Here is a 17441-nt window from a genome sequence, read left to right as displayed (position 1 = left end):
AATGTTATAAATCATGCTAATAATGTATTAAATAAAATATATTCTGTCATCCTACCTTGACAAATACACCTTCATCATGACCTGAAAGGCCAAGTTCTAGTTGCGAATTATCGCATAGCTCTGGGAAATGAATTGGCCCCTGCCTCCAGCTGCCTCACCTCCGTTCTCTGCCCACTTCCAGCTCCAGCTCCAACTCTACCCAACAAACAGGTAGCCCTTAGTCACTCCTCAGACCTAGGCTTGGGCAACTTGCTGTGTGGTCCACCTTCTGGAGGACAGACCTGGGAAGAAAGCTGTACAGAGTCTACTAGATTCATCCTGGTAAGTGAGGCTAACGCCCTAGGAGGAGTCAGGAATTCTAGATCCGCTACCCACCAGCCCAGTGAACCTGGGACAAGCTCCCTAAGCTCAGCTGCCTCATCTGGAAAATGGGTCAGCAGCTCTGCCTGCAGTCCAAGGCTGATGGGAGGGTCCATCTGGAAACAGAGATGTGAATCTTCCTGGGGTCCCCCCAGCCTGGGGACGGGGGCAGCACAGCAGGCCATCTACTCTGGCTGGGGGTATGAGGATGCAGAGGCGTGGGACTTGGGCAGCCCTCCAGGAAGTCAAACCTCCGAGGACGATCCCAGGAGGAGGGGCCGCTGAGCCAGCAGAATTGCTGAGGCTCAGCCTGGAGTAGAGCTGGCTGCTGCTTCACTGCAGCCTGGGCTGGCCCCCTTCCCAGCTGCACGGCAACCTCCCCCTTCCCCTGGCAGCAGCGCAACCCCTGCTCCTGTCCACCAGCTGTGCGCCCGCTCAGGGACTCCCTGGTACCCCTCCCAGCCCCCCAGAGCCCTGATGCCCAGCCCCTTAAGTATAAACTGGGGATGACAAATGTACCCTCCTCACGGGCTGCTGGGAGCATGAAGCATGATAGCTGCCAAGGTTTCCATCTTCTCAAAGATGCCACCTCTGTAAAGTGCTCAGCTGATGCTTGGTACATAAGAAGGGATCAACAACCATGGGTCCTATCTCCCCTTCCTGCTCAGCAGAGATGCTGGGGCTGCTCAGGCTGGGCATGGAGCCTGGCCTGGTCTCTCAGTTACCCATAGGCATGGGACATGTGCAGCCCTCCACCCAGAGTCCCCACAAAAAGGCAGACAGCTCAGGACTTGCCCCCCTGGGCCACAGATACCCCACAGACATCTGGCTGAGTCTTCCAGACCTCCTTTGCTCTCACCTCTCTCTCCCGCTCTCAGGCTCTCAGGGTTTATCCTGCTCCGGACATCCTTCAGGTGCTAGGGTTCACAGGGCTCTTCCTCTCCCAGGCTTCCAAGCCCACATATCCATCTGCCACTCCCCAGAGCTGCCTCTGAGCCTGGTGGAGCTGCCCTGGGGAGCTCCTCTACGTAGAGAGGAAGATGAAGAGGATGTATGAGGTGCGGAGGTTGCCTGGGAAGTAGTTACCTCAGCCAGAAGGGGGGAGATCAGGGGAGGGATGAGCCCAGCAGGATGGGTTCTGCCATGTTCTAGCCACGTGCCCTTGGATACATGACTCTACTTCTCTGAGCCTCAGTTTTCTCGCCTCCAAAATAGGGGGTGGTTCCTCCTTGGCAGGGTTATTGTGAGGACCCAATGCAGAATGTGGGTAAAACGCTCAGCATAGTTTGGCGGTTCCTTGAAAAGTTAAACATGGAATTACCACACGATGCAGCAATTCCACTCCTAGTATATACCCAAGAAAAATTAAAACGTGTACTCAAAGAGATACTTGTACAGAAAATTTCATTTGTAATAGCTAAGAAGTGGAAACAACTCAAGTTTCCATCAATGAACAGATGAATGGATAAATAAAATGGGGTCCATCCACACAATGGAATATTATTCAGCCATAAAAAGGATGAAGTACTGACACAGGCTACAACCTGGATGAACCTTGAAAATGTTATGCCCAGTGAAAAAAGCCAGACACAAAAGGTCTGTTGTAGGATTTCATTTATATGAAATGTCCAGAAGAGGTAAATCCATAGAGACAGAAAGCAGATTACTGGTTGCCAGGGGCTGAGGGGAGGTGGGGTGGGGGGATGGCGAGTGAGTGCTTAACTGGCGGTGGGGGAGATGGGGTTCTTTGGGGATGATGGAAATGTTCTGAAACTAGATAGAAGTGGTGTTTGCACAACTGTGAAGGTACTAAGTGCCACTGAATTGTTCAGTTAAAAATGGTTACTTTCATGTAATGTGAATTTCACCTCAATTAAAACAAAACACCCAGTATAGCCCCCCACACAGAATAAGCTCTCAAAATGCTATGAAAAGTCCTGAAAAAAACAGTTCAGCAGTTGAAGAGGTAGAGGTGAAGCATCCTAGGTGTGGGCAAGCATTCAAAGAGAGGGTGTAGTGAATTCTGAGACTGTTGTTCACTCATGGCTTGTGTAGTGGAGAGAAGGAGAAGCCGCACGGTTGGCAGGGGCTGGGCCCAGGAGTCTGGAGGGTAACGGGGGACCCCTGCAGGCTTCTAACAGGGGTCAGACTTAGGTTTTTAGAAGACCACTCTGTAATGTGAAGGACAGCCTGGAGGGGGCAGGAGTGGGTGTGGGGAGGCTGTTCCAGGAGAGGGAGTGGTGGCCCATCTTGCCTCACTGTCATACATGGGTGGGCACTGCACACAGAAGGGGAAGCCTTTGGGGGCAGGTCGATCATGAACTGTCTTGGCCGTGGAAAGTGGTGTCCATGGGGCCTTCAATGGAAAATGTCAAACAGGGAGCCGGATGTGAGCTGGAGACAGGGTGGAAAGGCCCCGGACCAGGGATGGTACTGAAAGCCCTGAAGAGTGGGCAAGAGCCCCCAGGGATAGTGTGGAGACAGGAACTCTGGAGGCCACCAGCCTTTAGGGGAAGGCAGAGTAAGAGACTGAGTGCAGGGCAAGAAGCTGGGTGGCGGTCACGGGAGTTTTCTAGGAGCAGTGCTGTCAGCCACTGTGCAGACAGATGTGGCGAGATGCAGAAGGAAAAGTATCCACTGGGTCTGGCAATGTGAGATGGCCAGGGACCTCGTGAAATTTTCACTGGAGAGCTGGGAGTAAAAGACATGACAGGGTCAAGCAGTGAGTGAGAAGTGAGAACAGATCTTTGAAAGAGAGCAGGCTGGAAAGAGTTTTGAGTTGTTTTATGGTGTTGAAATGCTGAGGGGAAGGAAAGAGGGGAGGTGGGGAAGGTACAGGAAAGAAGGTTCCCGGGACCCAGGGCCTGGGTGGATAGGCAGGGGACATGGCCTTGATCAAGGGGCCTGAGGAAGGAAGGGGGGGTGGAGCTGCATTTTTAAGCATGGTGGGAAGAAACCATGGGAGAGCCTATCTCAAGGACTCTTTCGAGGATGAGGCCACGTGTGTAGAGTGTGGGAAGGCTGGATGGAAAAAGCAGCAAGAGGGACCCCAGTTTTTGAGGGGTCACTGGGATTAGTGAGGGGACCCGAGGGTCAGACCCTGGCTGGACAGTCCTGAAAGGGACCAGAGTAGGGTTGCCTGATCTAGCAAATAAAACCACAGGACAACTAGCTACACTTGAATTTCACCCAGGCGACGAAGAACTTTTTAGTATAAGTATATCCCATGAAACATTTGGGATATACTTATACTTAGCAAAACAAAACATGTTGTTTATCTGAATTCAAATACAACTGGATGTCCTGTAATTTACCTAGGAATCCTAGCCCCGCGTGGGAATCAGGGGATGGATGGGAGGGAGTCGATGGTGCAACCCGGCCTGGAGAATGGGTCTCAGAAGGGTGAGGTGCCCGAGTGGGGAGAAGGCTGGGGTCGCTGCTTCGTCCACCGGCGCCGCCCGATACCGCAGAGGCCCGTATTGAGGAGCCCCTGCCCCAGAACTCTAGTCTCGTCCCCCGTGCCTGCTCCCCTTACGCCCCTTGGTGTCGCCCTAATGGCCCATCGATAACTCTACGCTCAGCCTCGGCCTCTATCGACTTGCTCCGGCTCCGCTAGGCGTCCTGGACCGCGGCGGAACGCAGAGCAGCAAGTAAGGTACGGAGGCCGCGGGGCGAGGGCTGGAAAGCGGCTTTCAGTGGCCGGGAGAGCGCGCCCGGGGGAAGCTGGCTCAGCGGGACGGAGTCAGGGTGGTCGACGGAGCACCGGGAAGCTCGAGGGTCCAGCCAGAAAGCGCCCCCGCCCATCAGGTCCAGCCACCGGCCTGCTACGCATGCGCAGCCGTAGCATTCAGGCTTTTCCCTCCGGCCTGCCCGCTTCGCTGCGCATGCGCGGCCCGGCCCTGCGGCGGAGTGGCGCCCCGGACGTGACTGTCCCCTGCCGGCCGCGGGTAGGGTGGCATTCCGGCAGGGTTCTTGGGACGGGGAACGGAGCATGCGCCTTGGAGCTCGGCGCTGTCCTTCGCCGGGTGTCACGCGTATCCCTGAACCTCTCTGAGCCTCAGTTTCCCCACATCTAAAATGGGGATGATTTTATTTTTTAGCACCGAGTAATCTGTTGTAATCTGTTTAGGACATAGAGAGTATTCCCTAAACACTGCACTCCTCTCTCTTTTCCGGATGCTCTGATCTCTGACCCCTGCCGGTCAGAACTAGGGCCCTGTGTAGATCCGAGTCTTTCAAGCAGCCACACCATGAACACGTCTCCAGGTACGGTGGGCAGTGACCCCGTCATCTTGGCCACTGCAGGCTATGACCACACGGTGCGGTTCTGGCAGGCCCACAGCGGGATCTGTACGCGAACGGTGCAGCACCAGGATTCCGTATCCTCCACTGTGGAATTGGGGCAGGTGGTGCTGGGCAGGATGCCTGGTAGGGATAACAGTCTGGGCAAAGGCCTCCGGTGGGAAGGATGGGCTCTGTTTGTCATCTTCCTTAACAGACCTAGCAGGTGAACGCGCTGGAGATCACACCTGACCGCAGCATGATTGCTGCTGCAGGTACCTGTACTCTCGACCCCAACCCCTGATTTCTCATAGGTCCATCTAGGCGCAGCCACACTTCAGTTTGGCCTGTGCCCCTAGGTTACCAGCATATTCGCATGTATGATCTCAACTCGAATAACCCCAACCCCATCATCAGCTATGATGGGGTCAACAAGAACATCGCGTCTGTGGGCTTCCACGAGGACGGCCGCTGGATGTACACTGGTGGGGAGGACTGCACTGCCCGGATCTGGGACCTCAGGTGTGGGGTACTGGGCAGGAGGGGTCTGCTGCCTGGGTGTGTGGGGGTGAGGGCCAGGCTGGGAGACTGTCTTAGGTCAGGTCCCCTCCAAGCAGAGGCTGAGACGGGGTTTTCTGTGCAGGTGACTTACTGAGGGCCAAGTGAGGAAAGATAGGGCAGGGATGAAGACCCACAGAGACAAGCAGAGCCTCAGCCTGATCCAATAGGCAGCTCTGGAATGAACTGCATCAAACAATGAGCCCCGCCTTGAGGCAAGGGGCCACCGTTTATGCCCCTCTGAGTCAGTTATTGGCTTCAAGCTGCCCCTGGGGAGGGCCAAACCGCCCAAGTATTTCCTATGGGATAGCTCCCATCGTAGAGAGACAAGATAAGTAGCCAGGGAAAGGGCCTTTCGGTGGAGTACCAATGGCATCCACTATAGACAGAGTGTGTCCCCCACCTCGAAGGTCCCGGAACCTGCAGTGTCAGCGGATCTTCCAGGTGAATGCGCCCATTAACTGTGTGTGCCTGCACCCCAACCAGGTGAGGGGGAAGCACAGGGCTGGGCACCCTGGGGCTTTGGAGGGCAGGGGTCCTGCCCCACCTCACATCCCCTGCACCTCAGGCAGAACTCATTGTGGGTGACCAGAGTGGCGCCATCCACATCTGGGACTTGAAAACTGACCACAACGAGCAGCTGATCCCGGAGCCTGAGGTCTCTATCACATCGGCCCACATCGACCCGGATGCTAGCTACATGGCCGCGGTCAATAGCACTGTGAGTCCCAGGGACGGGTGTGCAGCTCAGCTCCCAGCCCCTTACCTCCCTTATTCCCTGAAGGTGGGCTTATTCCCCAGATGTCCCTCTGGCCCCTCCCCTCCCCCCACAGTCCTGCTTCCCCGTCCTGGGCTTCAGCTCTGACCCAGCCACCAAAGCCAGAAACCTGGGTGTCACTCCTGATGCTACCTCTCGCTACCTGCCATAGCCCACCCAGCAGTCCAGTCACCTCCATCTCCCGAGTCTTTCCAGTTGTCCGTTTCTTTCTCCTCCCTGTCTCCTCCTGATCCAAGTTTCCCTCGTCTCTCCCGACAGTGATTGCAGCCTTTCTGACCTCCTTCCTTCCTCTGTGACCTCCCCCTGCCCCTAACCCGTTTTCCCTCGACTGCCAGAGCATCCTTCAGCAGTACCAGCCTGACTGCATCCTTCCCTGGGTGAACTGCAAGATGCCCTAGGCTCCTTACCAGGGCCTCAGGACACTGTGATTTGACCCCTGGACTCCTATCCAGCCTCATTTTCTTCCTTTAACGTCCATTCAGTCTCAGCAAATCAGTTGTTCCCGACATCCCCAGACCGCCCACTTCCAAGCCTTTGCCCTGCTGTTCCCTCTATCTGGGTGCTCTCCTCTCATCTTGTTCTTCACATTCTTGTTGGCCAGCGGCATCCTTCAGGAAGGCCAGGCATGGCCTCCTGCCCTCAGCTCATCAGGTATGGATGGCCCTTGGTTGGGGCCAGGTCACCCAGGTGCTCCTTGCAGGCAGGGCCAGATGTGCCTGTCACATGTCCCCTGGCCCCCAGATCCTTATGCACAGCCACAATGTTGGATGGCAGCCCCTGGATCTAGGTCTTGCTGCCAGGGCATCCTTCCCCACCTGTCAGACCGGAGGCTCCGGGCCTCCCGTGACTTCCCTCCTACACCACAGGGGAACTGCTATGTCTGGAACCTGACTGGGGGCATTGGTGACGAGGTGACACAGCTCATCCCCAAGACCAAGATCCCAGCACACACCCGCTACGCCCTGCAGTGCCGCTTCAGCCCAGACTCCACGTGTGTGCAGGGCCTGGGGGGCCGGGAGCCCTTGCATGGCTGCGGGGAGGAAGCAGTGTGCCTGGGGCTGAGGGCCTAATGCGTTGGGCCTGCTTGGAGGACGGCAAGGGGGTACAGGATGGGAGTGGCCGTTGATGACACCCCTGCCACGCTCACACCCACCCCCAGGCTCCTCGCCACCTGCTCGGCCGACCAGACATGCAAGATTTGGAGGACGTCCAACTTCTCCCTGATGACGGAGCTGAGCATCAAGAGCAGCAACCCTGGAGAGTCATCCCGAGGCTGGATGTGGGGCTGCGCCTTCTCGGGGGACTCCCAGTACATAGTCACCGGTGAGCCCCGCCTGCCTGCCGTGCCTCCCCGCGCCCGTTGGCCCGGCCTGGGGCTGCACTCTGAGCCAGCACCCACGCTCTCCCTCCCTGCAGCTTCCTCTGACAACCTGGCCCGGCTCTGGTGCGTGGAGACGGGAGAGATCAAGAGAGAGTACGGCGGCCACCAGAAAGCTGTTGTCTGCTTGGCCTTCAACGACAGTGTGCTGGGCTAACCTGTGTCCCCTCAGGATTGCAGGCAGCTGTCCAGGCGGCACCAGCTGGATGTGTCTGTCCAGCTGCCCAGATCAGAGTGACACCCCATGGCTGGTCTCTACCATCCTAGGCTCGCTGGACCTGACTGACCTACCCTGGTCCCTGGCCAGACTAGACTGGCCAGGCTGGTCCATCCTGGGACTCTCTCAGCCCCAGCTGCTTACATGGATGTGAGGAGGCTCAGGAGGCCCACCCTAGGCAGCTTGCATTCCCTTCAGAAATTCTGGACCCACAGGGCCTAGAGCCGCTGAGGGGGATCCGAGGCTGGTGCCCATCCCCAAGCCAGTGCCTCCTCCTTCCCCTCCCTGCCACTGTTTCGTGTCCCGAGGCCACAGAGGACACCGTCATGGCCAGGTGGAGTTGTTTATTAGCCCCGCCAGCGGCTACCCTCCATGGACTGGTGATCGTGCCAGCCACCTGGCTGGCCTGAGGGGCTGCGCTGCAAGGGCTTAGTCCGGGAGGTAATAAAAGCAGACGGACATGCAGATGTTGCTTGGGAAGCAGATGTCGATGCATAGGTAGATCAGCCGCTGCCTCTGGGGCCCTGGGGGGAGGGGCCTCCATGATCCCTAAAGGACTCCTTCCCCACCCCGCCACCGACTGTCCTGCGGGAGCCCAGGCCCCTCCGCACAGCCTGCCCCAACTCACTCTCTGCTCGTCGGGCCCAGTAAATGGGGGTCTTTGCACAAAGGTTCCGCACAGAAGCCCCCACCTGGGCAGGGTCCACCTCACGGCTCCCAAGCACTGCCAGCAGCTCCTGGGCATAGTGGGTGTCCTGGCTGGGGCTGCGAGTCCCTTGGGGCTGCAGAGAAGGACACTCGCACTGCCCCTGGCTGGGTTGGGCCCACATGTCCCTGGACATGCTGGCATTGTGCCAGCCCTGCCCTGGCTCTTGTCAGCAGCCTCAACCAAAGGAAGATAGAGCTTCTGTTCCCCTGAAACTGGAGCCCCATCCTGCCCCAGGCCCAGACCACACACAGGACCCTTTGTCTGGCCCCTGGCTGGAGGCTCCTTACCCAAGAGGTGTTCACCAGCAGCTGCAGGGTCTCGCGGTCTCGGGGTTCCATCAGGCGGAGGAAGCAGGCCCGGTGCTCTGAGGGGCGGTAACAGACACAACCCTGGGAAGGCAGGCAGGTGAGGCAGGGCCACCTGAACATCCACCCCCGCCCCCACCCCCCTCCCCAGGCCACTCACGCTCTGCCCGTCGAACAGCACTGCCCAGCTGCGGTTGCTCTGAGCTGGAGTCACCCTGATGGTTGCCACGTTCTGGGCCACGTCCACCTGTTCGGTTTGGTTGGACCAGGGTACCCTGGGGCTCGGGAGGGTCAGACGGAACGTCTGCAGCAGTGGCTAAGAGTGGGAAGCAGGAGCTCAGCTGGCCAGGCTGGAGCAGACCCCAACACTCCCCCAGCCCTGCTGCGAGGCTTCTAACCCCGCCACCCCTCTGGTCCTCCTGCTGTCTGCTCCGAGCCCTGGCTCCACTGGAAGTGTGGGCTATGCTGGTCTCTCCTCCTCCTCCCCACTGTCTGTGCCCTGCCTGGGTCCTGAGGGGGCCTCACCTTGAGAGGGCTGTGAGCGAAGCCAAGAAGCCCTCCAGCCACAGCCCCAGCGGTGGCCAGTGCCAGCAGCAGCAGTAGGAGGCCAGGAGCTCTCCAGCCCCCGTGGCAGGGCTTGGTCTTCACGTGGAGGCACATTGCAGTCAGTGGGGCCTGGAGTAGAGACCAGGCAACAGGCTGGCTCAGGGAAGGAAGGGGCTGAGGAGGTATGGGAGGTGGATGCTTCTCCTGCCCCTGCAGGACAGGCCCTGGGTCTTTGTCCAAGGAGAGGGCACCGAGTGGTGGGAGGCACTCACCCTGACAGGTCCAGACCCGGGTCTCTCGGCCCGGCAGCTCCCCTGCTCCATGATGCAGCCCTGGTGACAATGTGCTGATTGTCTGCTGCAGCCCGGGAAACCTCAGGACACCTCCGATGAGTCAAACAATCGACCTGGCCCCTTCCCCTCCTGACCCCCCCTGCCTCCTCCCCAGCCCAGCTACCTGATATCCGGGTCAGAGACAGGTCACCTGGGGAGGCTGCTCGTCACTGTGCCTGGCTCTCCCAACACCTGGCCTGTGCAGACCAGAGCACACATGGTCACGGGAGGTCATGAGAGCGTGGCCACTGTGGAAGTCAAGACCCAGCGGCTGGCACAGAGAGCAGCTGAGGCCTGGCCGACTTTATATAGGGAGTCTAGTTGGGGGCAGATTTAATTTTTCCTAAAGAAGCCTGTTTCTAGTCTCTCGGGTTACCTCTACACTCCCAGGACTGGGTACAGGGCCTGGCACGCAGCAGACCATTAACAAGTGCCTGTTTGGGACTCTGTGCCACTTCCCTTTCCTCCCCATGCACCCCAGCTGCTCCCAGCTGCTTCCCAGCCCCCACCAACACAGGGCACCCCCCCAGGTAGGTGCCTGCCTGAGACCAGGATGGCTCCCAGGAGGCTCCACTGCGGTGAGGACAGCTTCCTGAAATCTCCTGCACGCCCCAGGATGGTTAGGTCAGCCTCATGTCCACTGACCCCTGCCCTGCCCAGCGTGGCTTTCTCTGACTGGTGCCGCGCATTTCTAGCTGCTTGATGCTGTGGATCCCAACAGTTACTGGCCCTCAGCACTGGCAGCTTTCAGGAAGTGCATTCCTTAACCGGCTTCACCCCATGGCCCTTTCATACTTTTTTTGTCCCTTGTTTTTCCTGATTCTTCAGAACCTGACTCCCTGCAGTGGGCCTGAAATGGGGTGGAGTTGCTGTGGTCAGCGTCCCAACTCTGGAATTGGAATCCCAGAATGGCCTTGTACTGAATGTATCCGGCCCTGCTGCCCTTTCCACTGCCCAGCTGTGGTGAGACAGCTGCACCCTGTGTGAAGGCTGCTGTCTAGGCGAGAGCGAGGAACACCAGAGTCAGCTGGGGTTTGAGAGTTTAATATACCTTTGGGTTCACACAGTGCAATGGGGTGTAGACATGATGCACAGGGCTCCCGGGCCGCCGCCCAGCAGAAAAGGGAGGTGTTGCTGGCTGCTGCACCTGCCGCGTGTTCCTGGTGTGGGTGACAACGCCCTGACAGGCCTGCTCAATATCCTGACCCACCTTGAGCCGACCTCGCAGAGCCAACGTCAGCACCACCAACCTCACAGGCGCCCGCTGCCCTCGTGTTGCCCACGGCAGAGTCCGAACCCCAGACACCCAGGCCTGGGGGGAGCTGGAGGCTCAGGACACCCTTTATTGCTCTGAGCACTCTTACAAGAGTTAATGAAGGAGCACTGTGACCCTGGGGCTAGGAGAAAAGTCACAGGATCTGGGCAGATGCCACTGGGTGCAGGGCGAGGCGCCAGGAAGGAGTCGGCCAAAAGGAACAGCTTCCCAGGCCCTACCCTACAAGTGCGGCCAGAGAGTCTGCTTATCAGGCCTATTCTCAACGGTCAGCAACTTAGGGAACAGGCAGAAAAAGCACGGCCCCCTGCCAAAAACCCTTGGCTAGCCAGTGGACCCTTCCAGTCCTCCAGATGGCAACTGACAAGGGACTCCAGGGTCAAAATAGGTGGCCTCATGGACCATTGACATATGACACCCATCCCAACCAAGACAGGAAAAGACTGGATGCTCTGTAAAACGACTTCCTGTTTTGAGGGACACCTCTTTCCTCCTCTACCCAGAGGGAGCCTTGGGTGACAAGCATTCCTTAGCCAGCACATGCCTTTGGCCATACTGCTGGCTGCGGGGCACGGAGACTTCTTCAGTGGGATTTTCCCTACAAGACAGAGCACAGCTATTAATCGACACGCTTACGGTTCAATTCCACCACCTGACAAAGTTGTTCAAAAGTTAAAAAAACTTTTGGTACCAATGCTGCTCTGAGCTCCCTGCACGGCAGCCCAGAGTTCAGCGAAGGCATTCATACCCTCCTGGCGCTCAGCAAACAATATGCTCAGTCCAAGTCACCTGGGTTTATATGCACATTTGGAAAAGATGAGGTTTAGCCAGGCTGAGTTTACAGAACTGCACAATCGTGCATGAGGAGTTGCAGCCCTGGGTATCTAAAACGGAACATACACTCAATTGTGACATCAGAGTGGTTTTTAAGGAAGTGTGGGGTGGTGGTGAGGGCAGCACCCACACCCCATGGACAGGGAGACACCACCTGAGACCAGCCCTTTCCTCCACTCCCAACCTGCAGGTGAGGGGCTGAGGCAGCAGTAGGCTCCTCTGCTGATGACCACACAGACGGGGCCCTGGGTTTCTCACAACAGTCAAAATAATCAGCCCCTCCTCCCCAAGATCCCTGAAATTTTCAATAAAATACATGACACCCCTAGACCCACCTCAGTCCCATTAGCAGGCCCCAAGGTTACCTGAATCCTAGACATATGCTGAACCCAACTGCAAGACCAATTGGCACCTAAGGCCCAGGACCCCCACAATGCCCTCCAAGCTTAAAAGTGCATCTTAAAATATAAGCATTTGTAAAAATCCAACCCCCCAAACATTTACTTACAAGGTTAACAACTAGTACCTTTGCTTAACTCCAAGTAAGCAAACTTGAAGCCACCTAGCTGAGTGATGCTTAAGCCCCACCTATTAATTTGGGTGATTTTCAATTTTTTTTTTATTCTGGAGATTAAAGACACTAAATCTTTAACCTTGAAGGGCAGGCAAAAGGTCGGCTATGCTGTCAACATAGAAGTCAGGGACCATTTTCTTCTTAGACAGGCAGTCACTTTCCTGATTACTCTTCACATCCCGCAGAGTGGAGACCCCAGTGAGGGTCAGGATGGTCTTCAGACCACAAGTGACGCCCAGGAGGATGTCTGTGTCCAGGCGATCACCCACCATGATGGTGCGCTCCGGGTTGATGCCATATTCCTGGGACACGCAGTCGAAGATGAAGCGGCTGGGCTTCCCTATGACGTCGGCTTGGCGCTGCGCGGCCATCTCCACGGCTCGGACCAGACAGCCGGTACCTGCGGGGCGGAGAAGGAAAGGAGGAGAGTGCCGGGGGTCAGAGGCCGGGAGGGACCCGTCGCTCGCCCTCCAGCCTCCCTCCCCCGGGGCGCACGGACCCGCGATGAAGCGGCCGTTCTCGAGTGGGAGCCGGTTGTCCATGTTGGTGCCCACGAGTAGGCAGCCGGGCTGCTGCAGGTAGCGCACAGCCTTCGTGAGCTTCATGTAGCTGAAGTGTGGGTCGAAGCCCACCACGACGGCGCGCACATCAGGCTCCAGGGGCTCATCCAGCCAGGCGCTGGGGCCGTCGCCCTGCAGCGGCTCGGGCCCCACGCCCACGCAGGAGACGCCCACGGCCTCCAGCTCGGTGGCCAGGGCCACGCTGCCCAGCACGTAGGCCTTGGGGGTCGGTAGACCGGTCAGGCGCTGGCGCAGGTAGAGCGCGGTACAGTAGGCCGTGCCGAAGACCTCGCTGCCGGCGCCGGGCCCCGTCGGGCCGCCGAAGCCCAGGCGCCGCAGCTTCTCGGCGTAGGCCTCGCGGGTCTTGCTGCTGTTGTTGGTGATGAAGCCGAGGCGCTTGCCGCGGGCCCGCAGCGCCGTCAGGGTCTCGGGCGCGCCGGAGACCGCCGTCTCACCGCGCCACAGCACGCCGTCGCAGTCGAACAGCACCGTGTCCACGTCGGCCAGCAGCTCCTGGGCCCGCTTGGCATTCAGCCGCACGCAGCGGCCCTCGTCGCCGCCGGCCTCCACCTCCGCCATGGCCCGCCGCCGCCGCCGCCGCCGCCGCCGCCGCCACCGCCACCGACCGCCAGCTCTTCCTCGCAGCCGCCCGCCACCGCCCCCGCCCCGCCCCCGGCTCACTCATTGGCCACGCGCCTCGCACTTGCCGCCCATTGGACACCGCCTGCGCCAATCCGCCCCCGCCTCCCGCGGGCTGCAGGAGCGCAGCGTCAACCTTCACGGTCCGGCGCGGGCAGGCAGGCAGCCATTGGCTGCCAGGCCCTAGGCGCCCCGGTGACTGGCTGGCAGGGAGCCAACCGGCATTCTGCGTGGGACGCTCACTGCGGAAATTCAGCGGAGGAGCTGGAGAGTCGGCGCAGGTCGTAAGCCTGCCGTTCATTGGCTGCCGCGGGGCAGCTCGCCCATTGGAGGCTCTTGGTCAGCTTAGGTGACGGAGGCCCTTAATCCAGTGACCCCCCCCACAACCGGCCGAGCCGGCTGCTGATTGGCTGGCTTGTCTCCGATCTTGCCGGCGGGGCTCACCGTAGCACCGCGGCAGAAGGCGGGGCCGCGGTCCCCTTTTAGGCCGGAGTCACGTCCGCACCTTTGCCAGGGCGGGGCTGGGCTGTGCCCTCCGCCGTGGACACAGTCCGGACAGTGTCTGCGCGTGGGCCGACTACGGCCATTCCTGAGAGCCAGCCGCAGGCTCCTTCCCAACAAGCGTCACGTTCTCATTTCCAGTCGTTCGCAAAAACGCTTTCCTTGTGCCTTGGTGGTCATGTGGACGAGTAATTACAAGACAGTGGCTTTAGGGTCTAAGAGAAGGGCAGTAGTGCCTAGAACAAGCACTCAACAATTGGTCGCTATTATCATCATTATTAGGTATTATTAACTTTTATGGAGGCGTAACATACAGTAAATTGCATAAATTTTAAGTGTGCAGCTTGATGGAATTTTTACATCCCTGTTATGCATGTGTAAACATAGCCCAGGACTTCCCTGGTGGCTCAGCGGTTAAGAATCCACCTGCCAATGCAGGGGACACGGGTTCGAGCCCTAGTCCGGGAAGATCCCACATGCCGCAGAGCAACTAAGCCCGTGCGCCACAACTACTGAGCCTGCGCTCTACAGCCTGTGTGCCACAGCTACTGGAGCCTGCGTGCCTAGAGCCTGTGCTCTGCAACAAGAGAAGCCACCGCAATGAGAAGCCCACGCACCGCAATGAAGAGTAGCCCCTGCTCGACACAACTAGAGAAAGCCCCCACGCAGTAACCAAGACCCAACGCAGCCAACAATAAATAAATTTATATATGTATATAAAAACATACCCTAGATCAAGGTATAGAATATTTCCATCACTCCAGAAAGTTCCCTCAAGTCACAATCGAGTCCATAGCGGTACCCCTCCCCGAACTGCTTTTCTGACTTCTGTCACCATAGAGTGAGTCATAGCCTCCTTTGCCTGTTCTAGACTGTCTTACAGGAGCTTACCCTGTGTACTCCTCTGAGTCTTGCTTCTTTTGGATCAACATAATATCTGTGAAATCCATTCTTCTGTTTTTTTTTTTTAATTGCCACATGGGTCATTGTAAGAATATACTCCCCTGATTTTTCTCCAGGTGATGGACATTTGGGTCGCTTCCAGTTTGGAGCTATTGTAAATAATGTCCCTATGAAGGTTCTTGTTCCTACACACTCATTTGTGGATGTGGGCCCTCATTTCTCTTGGGTATATACCTAGGAGTGGAATTCCCAGTTCATAGAGTAGGTGTATGTTTCTCCTTATTACTTTCACTAGGGCCACGTGACAGAATAGCAGGTCCCAGCTTCCTGAGCGCTTACCCTGTGACAGGCGATCCAGGCCTCCAACTCCTAGCGTGTCAAATCCCTGCTCCTCTCTTGGGCCCCAAATGTCCATAATGTCTACTCTGGACACCCCTCACCCCCAAACCCATGAGGTAAAGCCAGTAACCTCAGTACCCTTAAGGCCCTGATTGTTTACCTTCAGCCTGTTCTTTGGTCTTGGCTGGCCTGGGAACACCTGGAGGGCAGGGGCCATGGCCCACGAGGGCAGGATATGCAGTGTTCCTGCCTGGCGCACCCACTAGCCAGGAGGGGAGCAGCACCTTCCTCCCTGTGTCTTCCCACTCAGTTTTGTTGGTGGAGCCGACTGACACTGGGAAGAACTGGATTTGACAGAAGATCACAAATCCTGCTTTACCACCCGGAAACATTCAGTGTATGTGGTTCACTGGCCAGAATGAGAAAACACTGCTCTGTTCAGCCGTAGGCTGCCTGGTGCAATACTTGCCCGGTTGCCTTGGTTTACTGGGCACTCAGTAAGCATCTAGGCACTGAGTGCTGCTTCTTACCTGCATTACCTTGTCAGAATCACAGGACAACCCTGAGAGGCAGAGACAATTAGTGTCCCCATTTACAGATGAGGAAACTGAGCCACAGAGAGTCACCAGCTGAACAATGCAGAGTTGGGATTAAACTCAGCTGACCCCAAAGCTGAGCTCTGTTTGGTTTAACATCCCCTGTAGGTTGTAGAGTCTGAGCTGGCATAGTGGGAGAGATGGAACGGCCAGTATCAAGAGAGGGGATGGCTGTGGACAAGGTCCTGAAGGAGGTTGGAAAGGACGGTGCCCTTTATTGGGGAGGACTGTCCTTGGACAAGGTGCCATGCATCTGGATGGGAGAGGAGCACAGCATGATCAATCGCTTTGTGTCCCTGACACACAGTAGGTGCTCATTATATACCTGCGAATGGACGGCACCAGGGTCCTCCCAAGTGAGGAAGCTGGACCACAGGTGGAGTGGGGCGTGGACTTAGGTGGTACAAGGACACTAATCTTCATAGCATTGCATGGATTTGAATTGTATTAGAAAATACCAATAGCCACTGAAAATGTTTTCACAGATGTTATCACTTCCAATGAGCTAAGCAAAAAAGGGTGTCATTGAAAAAGGACTGAAGGGAATTCCCTGGCAGTCCAGTGGTTAGGACTCCGAGGTTTCACTGCCGAAGGTGTGGGTTCGATCCCTGGTTGGGGAACCAAGATCCCGCAAGCCGCACGGCGCAGCCAAAACAAAACAAAACAACAACAACAAACCCTTAAAAAAAAAAAAGAAAGGAAAAAGGACTGAAGTGGCAAAAAAAAAAAAATTGGAAGCAACCTAAATAATCTTCAACATGGGATTGGTTGAATAGATTTAAGTACATCCAAGGAAGGGAGATTGAGTAGCCATCATAAAGGATAATGGAGTTCCTGTCAGGCTCTGACCACAGAGAAGCCATTATTGACTATCAAACACACAGTGTGCAGGTGGAGCCCATGCCGAGGGCAGGGTGGGAAAGGAGGCCATCTGGAGGAAGGAGGACTTTGGGGAAGGGAGAAGGCCTGCCCCTGGCCACTCCGCCTTCCAGTGACCTCAGGCCCACTCCTGTTGCCGCTGGTCTGCCTGGGCTTCAGCTGAGGTGGGGCCTAGAGCTCACTGGGTCAGGATTCCCTTTTCTGACCCCCAGGGAATAACCAGGCAGGAGCCCTGGCCCGTCCCTGACAACTCTGTCCTACAGGCTCTGGAGCATGGAGCAGGGCAGGTTGTCTGTCTCCCCGGGGCCAGCTCCTCCTCATGTCCATCCACAGCCAGGCTGTGCTCTGTCTTTGAAATCCACCCCCACTCCATTCCTCTAGTGGTCTTCCTCTTCCTCTCTGATGCTGGCTTTCCCATCACTCCCCCACACATCCTCAAGTGAGGTGTCCTCCTGGTCCTCTCTTCCCAGGTGCCCCCTAGATCCCTCCTGCTCCATAAGTACCCACCTGCTCCTCCGCCTGTTTGCCCCTCTCAGAGACTGTCCATCCTAGATCTTCCTTTCCTGCACCACAGTCAGGAGGATCCTTCTGAAACACTGTCACTCTCTGTTTAAATGCCTGCAATGGTGAGCAAGCCCCCTGCAGAAAGCAGCCCCATTTTTACCCCAGCCTGACTTCTGGTGATCCAATCTGTGCCTCACACATCCCAGCTCCTGACAGGCTAAGGGTCCTCAGTTCCTTAGCTGGGCAGCCCCAGCATGCAGACAATCTCTGCTGGTGTCCTTCCCAGGGCAGAGCTGCCCACTCTCTGTCTGGGCCCTTGTGTCCGTGCTTGGTCTTTCCCGGAGATTGGCCTTCCTGGAGGGAACTGGGTCTGAT

The 17441-nt window shown here is 57.2% G+C and overlaps 3 protein-coding genes across 3 annotated transcripts; 1 reads left to right on the top strand and 2 right to left on the bottom strand.

Annotated features, from left to right (window-relative positions):
- Positions 1 to 3989: 3989 nt before the first annotated feature.
- MLST8 (MTOR associated protein, LST8 homolog) lies at positions 3990 to 7990 on the top strand. The gene is made up of 9 exons (XM_082856177.1): positions 3990 to 4015; positions 4567 to 4739; positions 4865 to 4916; positions 5001 to 5163; positions 5610 to 5685; positions 5768 to 5920; positions 6844 to 6968; positions 7137 to 7300; positions 7394 to 7990. Exons 2-9 carry the CDS (start codon positions 4611 to 4613, stop codon positions 7510 to 7512), a joined length of 981 nt encoding a protein of 326 aa, XP_082712303.1. The 5' UTR covers positions 3990 to 4015; positions 4567 to 4610; the 3' UTR covers positions 7513 to 7990.
- Positions 7991 to 8000: 10 nt separating this feature from the next.
- Positions 8001 to 9455, bottom strand: BRICD5 (BRICHOS domain containing 5; the record flags this gene model as incomplete). Its single annotated transcript, XM_082856178.1, has 6 exons — positions 8001 to 8096; positions 8201 to 8354; positions 8569 to 8670; positions 8747 to 8902; positions 9112 to 9234; positions 9405 to 9455. 6 exons carry the CDS (start codon positions 9453 to 9455, stop codon positions 8002 to 8004), a joined length of 681 nt encoding a protein of 226 aa, XP_082712304.1. The 3' UTR covers position 8001.
- Positions 9456 to 10499: 1044 nt separating this feature from the next.
- Positions 10500 to 13309, bottom strand: PGP (phosphoglycolate phosphatase). The gene is made up of 2 exons (XM_082856726.1): positions 12645 to 13309; positions 10500 to 12545 (listed from the first exon to the last, which is right to left on the bottom strand). Exons 1-2 carry the CDS (start codon positions 13282 to 13284, stop codon positions 12220 to 12222), a joined length of 966 nt encoding a protein of 321 aa, XP_082712852.1. The 5' UTR covers positions 13285 to 13309; the 3' UTR covers positions 10500 to 12219.
- Positions 13310 to 17441: the final 4132 nt, after the last annotated feature.

This window comes from Leucopleurus acutus (genome assembly GCF_964270905.1).
Source record: "Leucopleurus acutus genome assembly, chromosome: 16".
Taxonomy (NCBI): domain Eukaryota; kingdom Metazoa; phylum Chordata; class Mammalia; order Artiodactyla; family Delphinidae; genus Leucopleurus; species Leucopleurus acutus.
The sequence above is the reverse complement of the archived record's forward strand: the minus strand, read 5'-3'. Positions and strand labels throughout refer to the sequence as shown.